Below are 6,067 nucleotides of genomic sequence, written 5' to 3' on the forward strand. Positions count from 1 at the left end.
GGGCGAGGAAGTCCCTTAGTCCCTCTCCCAGGTACTGCTTAATAGCGAATATGTCGTTCACTCTTGCCTCGGCCTTCTTGGCTCCGGCATGGGCCGTTACGAACTTGTCGGCCATTTCCTCAAAAGTCTCTATGAAGCGTGCTGGTAGTTGCGAATACCATATTAATGCCCCTCCTGTAAGGGTTTCGCCAAACTTTTCTAGCAAAATGGAAGATACGTGTTCTTTGGCGAGATCATTTCCCTTTACGGCGGTGACGTAATGAATCATGTGATCTTCAGGGTCGGTTGTGCCGTCATATACCCTGAGGTAGGGCGGAATTTTAAAGGTTTTTGGTATGGTATGTGGGGCTGCATCATCGTTGTACGACTGTTCGACAAACCGGTCGGCGTCCCTCTTCGGCAACAGTTTAGGAGCGCCTGGTATTTTATCAACCCTTTCTTGGTGTTCTTTCATTTGATCTCGGAGCGCCTTGTTTTCATTCTCCATTTCTTCCATCCTTTTTAGAATGGCTGTGAGGGCGTTATCACCTGCATTTTCAATGACATTGTGTACACAAAGAAAGGAGATCTTGTTTGTTTTTTTATGTTAGTGACTCATGCTAGTTGTAGATCTAGAAGAAACTAAAAGTTTAACTAAGGAATCCCCACAGACGGCGCCAAATTGTTTGACAAAAAATATGGCTCTTGGTTCAAATAATTAAATTTATGTAATTTTGGGTTAAACTTAGTTAACAATAATATCTCTAGATGTAGCTTTCAAGGGTGCAATAAACGTTAGATGAGTTCGGTCATATAGTGATAACAACATGCAATAACTGTTCCAAAGAGCATGAGCAATAATGTAGCATTTAATAGCAATGAATAATAATAAATGGCATTTAAGTAAATAGGAGGAATGATTCACCCAATAAAGGATGAAATAGATGGATATTCCTCCTGACAATGATGAATGACAGACAAATCCTTGAATATTCAAGTTATTTTCGGATCTGACGGAAAAGTATGGAATAATATAGACAAGAATCTCAGTGAAAAGGTAGTGTTTGTATCTTAGCAGGAGAGAGAGAGAGAGAATCTTTTTTGTCAAAGTGTGTTCTTACAAATGAATATCACATGCCCTTATCATTGTCTCTCTTTTCTATTTATATGGGACATGTTCCTATGAAACCCTAATAGTACAAGCGCAGGGAATATCTAATAGAATATTCTCTTTCAACATCCTATCTTGAAAACTAGCCGTTATAGTTCTATCAACGATGCTCGATCTCGACCCTTATTGACATCTCGACCACGACTCTCGTCTACTATGGATCTTGCTACTTGGCCCATCTCGACTAACGACGACTCGAGAATTCCTTTTTTAGTATTATCTTGTCTTAAATATTATAAGGGCAAATTTTGACCCATACACTGAGCAGGCAGAAGAAAGCAAGCCTCTTCTTGAAGTTAAGCCTACAGCAGAGACTGAGCTCATACAATTATACAAACTTATGGCGAAGTGAAAAATAAAGCCTAAGGCCAGACCAAAGGTGTAGACGTGTAGTTATTGTTGGGGAAATTGAGTAGTTAGGTGTAAATGGATCAGTTCTAGTAGGATATTTTTTCAGTATCCAAATCTCAGTTTCAATATCAATCAATCAACTTACGTATATCCAAATTAGTTGGGATTAATTATATGAATTCTATGTATCCATTCCATTTTTTAGTACTTAGAGGATTCAACATAATTAAAATTCTTTTTTTAATTTATTGCAACCTTCCTTTACCTGGATGTGAAGATGGGTTCTTTAGAAACAAGCAAAATGTGAAGTGGCTGACCATTTCAAATTCAGCCGTTGTCGCTCTTGTTGAGACATGGAATTACAAATCTCAGTTGGTTATTTTCTGAAAAGCTTCTTATTGTAGAAGGTATAAACAAGTTGGATAGGCACCCAAGAAATGTCGAATCTGAAGATGAATTTAATTTTCACGTAAGTAAGCGCTATACAGACTTTTAGCACAATCTGGATTTCATACAAATTAGAGAAGTACAATAACTAGGCACATATATCTCCAACAGTCCTTTCAAAAAAGTGGCAGTAACATAACTTAATATTAGCTCAAAAATCATTTCTTTTTCTACATAAAAAGAGAAACGATTTACAAATTTCTAAATTTCAGTTCTTTTCAATTTATAAATCATCCTGATAACTACAGTAATATATAATGTAGTCTTAGGCAACAATTTCCTCAAAGAATAAAGATAAAAGATCTTTCATTCTTAACCATATGGTGGGAAGAATGTATGGACAAATCAAGTCACTTATTATGGATCTATTCAGGCTACTCAGGCTCTTCCCGGGTACAGATTGAAACCCGTTTCCCATGTTACCTGGCAAAAAATAAATGAGGGAAAAATTCCTAGATACCAACTGCAAGCGCATCACTCCACTTGCATCCTGAAGAGGTTGAATCTTTCCTTGAACATCAATTGATATCAAAGTCGTGGTTGATGTTGATGTTTTTCCAGGTCCATATCTCACTTACTACGTTTCTTTGCTTCACTATAGAGTATTACCCCGAAAACTGTGAGTGTGTAGCCAAGCATCCCTATAACTGACACTGGATTCTTAAATATTAAGATTGAGACAACAACAGCTACAGCTCCTTTTGCATTTCCCAGGACCTGTGAAACGGTGAAATTCTGTTAAACATAACACCTATGAAGGAGATCCAGGAAAAAACGAAACATCTCTTCATAATCCTAAAGAGAAAGGTAATGGAAATAAACTTCAAAACCCAATGCCAAAAACATAAGAATGATAGAGGGACAAGAATATAAGTAGGCCACACTATTGAACGAGTTTTAACCCAATACTGTTTCAAGTTTATCCATAAAATGAACTTTCTCTTCTTCCTTAAATTTTACATCCAACTAGACTTTTCTTGCTAAAAATAAACTTGCATTCCCAATTTACCATCAAACGACAACCATTTTCTTAGGCGAAGTTAACCATGGCAAAACCGTATGGGAAAAGGTGTAAGCCCTGATGTGACTACCTCAGAAGAAATTATACCACTTCCAGAATATTTAGTACGCTTATCAGCCTACCTCAAAACCTAACATTGATATCATTTAAACTCTATTACTTAATCTATAGGCTAATGAAAGTTGATTGTATTCGTGGTACGGAATCAACACGCTAGATGTAGGGGATTGTCATATTGGTACAGAGGACTAAATAGTAAATACCCAAGTTGGACTCGTCTTCATAGTTTATGACTTCTCAATCCCTACTCAATAGTAAGAGGCCGAGTCTTCCAATACAAAACTTATTCTTCTCAAAAATAGGTCTGTCAAGTGATTCCTCATGTAAGGCTAAGCATGAATATATCTACTCCTCCCCAAACTTCAGTTAGAGTCCTAATATTCCGCTGATATTATACATACTCTACTTGCACATGTCTGTAAGTCTTACAAGTTTGATTCACCAGCACCATACTTCACCTATTTGGTTTCTATGAGAATCAGGGGAAGCTTAAATCCCATGCAATTCACATAAATATTAAGCTTAAAAGAAATCATGGTGCTAGAGAAATCACCAAAATATCAGCACAACAAACAAACCCACAATGTTTACAAATCCGAAAGAGATCATAGCTCAAATATTGAAGCTCCACATATACAGCATACTAGGATAGAAGAAACACTTTCGGATTCAAGAACTCAAAATTCAGACAACCCCTCTTCCAGAACATTTTTTTTCATTAGGGGAAAAAGTTTAGAAGTGCTTGAAAAATTCAAATATTATGTGAGATAGGAGCTGTATTTGACGAAACAGAGGAAAATGTGTAGGATTTTCAAACAAGTAAAATAGCTCTTCGATAAAATTCAAAGATGAATCCTTCCAGACAAAAGCAAAAAAGACAGTATAAATTGATCCCATTTTACTTATCAAGATCTGAAAGCAGCACTGATATCCGATTTCAAAAATAAGCATAATCTAAACTGATAATACCAAAAATCCAAGAACTCATCTTAAATATATCTTGAACGGAGAATCAAGAAAAATTACCTGAAGAGTCAGCGCACTGGTGTGTTTTGTGACCAGAAAATTGGTCAAGTTTACAAAATAAGCAAGGGCAGAATTGAACAACAATAACCAGATGATTTTTATATCATCTCTTGCAAGTGCCAGTATTATACCAACTACATTATCTTCCATCAAGAGCGTTGCAGGTAATAAAAGCACGACTGCTATAGGAGCCATGTAGAGTAGAAGGTTCATGGAATTCAGCTTTTCCCTGTAATATGTAAACACAAAACAATTCAGCATCCTATCCTATCTCCGGATTGACCATAATGAAGAGCATAGAATTCGACTACATATTTACTGAAACACAAAAACAGCATTATTACCCTTCAGAGGAAAGCAAAATTCCCTGAACCACTGACTTGAGTGCCCTTGCAGCAGTCGCGCCGATACACATTATAAACCCAAATAGATGAAAACTTGGCTCTCCCTGAGAAGATAAACTAAAACAAATCAGTCGCAAGACAGATTCCACCTGCAGCACTAAACTACGAAACTAAAGTGTCAAAATAATTAAGTCATCCAAAATCTAAATCAGCCTTTTCAATAAGCCTAGCCCACAAAATACATCTTTTCGCACAACTTAAACATTGCCCACCTATTAACAATCTCATGTGCAGCAAGATCCTGTATTTAATCAATCATTGACAAAATGACCTCCTACCTTCAAAATACTACCACAATATTTCTCTTAAAGAAATTTATATCTTAATACACCTTATCATATGACTTCTAATATGTGAATGGGTTGAGGTTATAGGGTTTTGAGGGGACAAAAACAAAGTGTGCTATAGATTGCAATAGAAAAGAATGCAAATTTTCTTAAAAGGGGGTATAAATTTGAACTCCAATCGATTAAATCAACCAGAAGAGACCGAATTAATTAACTATAGTACGAAAATTCAAGTAAAACTGGGATAGAGGAAAAGCATACCCCGCTGGCAATGATAACCCCAGTGACAACAGGAATGAGAGTGACATAAGTCAACCAAGCCTCCCTCTTGAACGTGATTAGGTAAGCAAATACAGCAGTGAAAAAGGGAGTGGTAGCACCAATAGCCTGATTGAAGGATACAGGCAAATACCTAAGGGAGATGTTGCCACTAACAACAGAGGCACAAAATATAGCACTCAAAGCAGAGATCTTCAAGAACTGAACCCTAGATCTTATAGTCTGCATTGGTACCATTTTCATCCAAGCAATGGCTATATAACTTAGCAAAGAACAAGCAGTCATATGACACATGGTAAGAAATATTGGATATTTGAACCCATAATTGCTTAGCAAATACTTGTTCAGCAACAAAACCCCAATGTTCGACGAATACCATGATGTTACTAGCCCAATCGTGAAGAATTTCCCCGTTGTCTTCATTGCAATCCAAGATTCGCCTATTTTCTGCGACCCAAAACCTCCAAAAAGAAATTTTATACCCAAAAAGTATATCAAGAATTTAAGATCTCAACATGTATGGATCTGATTCAATTTTCGTCAACAGAGGTATGTTGACAACAACACTTGAACAAAGAAATAAAAGCTACGTTCTTTCGTAATTTTTTTTTTTTTTTGGGTATATAAATGTGTAGAGTTAACAGCAAATTGAATGACAAGGGCACGCCGGAGTAGAGAGAAAAAAAGAAAAGGAGTTTAGAAGACTACCGACGCTGCTGCTGTAAACATACAGAAAGGTAAACGCGTATTTGGGGAAAAAAGAATGGGGGTATTCGGCTAGTGCTTTTAGTTTAGTACTACTACTATAATTCCATTTATATATGTAATTTTCAGAGAGTAATTAACTAGTAGACTTAAAATTTCTTCCTCTTTTCTTTTTTGAGTTAAATTAAATAATATTCTACAATTTTATTATGTGATGATAATTTGATTGGATATGATATTTAAATATTAATTTAATTTATATCATATATTAGTGGCAAAATACATAAGTTACAACCTTACCTATGGATCAAATCCATGTTACACACTTTTTACGGAC

At 36.1% G+C, this 6,067-nt stretch overlaps 1 protein-coding gene across 1 annotated transcript; it reads right to left on the reverse strand.

Moving 5' to 3' along the window:
* Positions 1-2,094: 2,094 nt before the first annotated feature.
* On the reverse strand, positions 2,095-5,776 carry LOC107792542 (putative sugar phosphate/phosphate translocator At3g11320). The gene is made up of 4 exons (XM_016614763.2): positions 5,008-5,776; positions 4,400-4,503; positions 4,056-4,284; positions 2,095-2,665 (listed from the first exon to the last, which is right to left on the reverse strand). Exons 1-4 carry the CDS (start codon positions 5,446-5,448, stop codon positions 2,519-2,521), a joined length of 921 nt encoding a protein of 306 aa, XP_016470249.2. The 5' UTR covers positions 5,449-5,776; the 3' UTR covers positions 2,095-2,518.
* Between the last annotated feature and the right edge of the window lie 291 nt (positions 5,777-6,067).

This window comes from Nicotiana tabacum, chromosome 4 (genome assembly GCF_000715075.1).
Source record: "Nicotiana tabacum cultivar K326 chromosome 4, ASM71507v2, whole genome shotgun sequence".
In the NCBI taxonomy this organism is placed as follows: Eukaryota; Viridiplantae; Streptophyta; class Magnoliopsida; order Solanales; family Solanaceae; genus Nicotiana; species Nicotiana tabacum.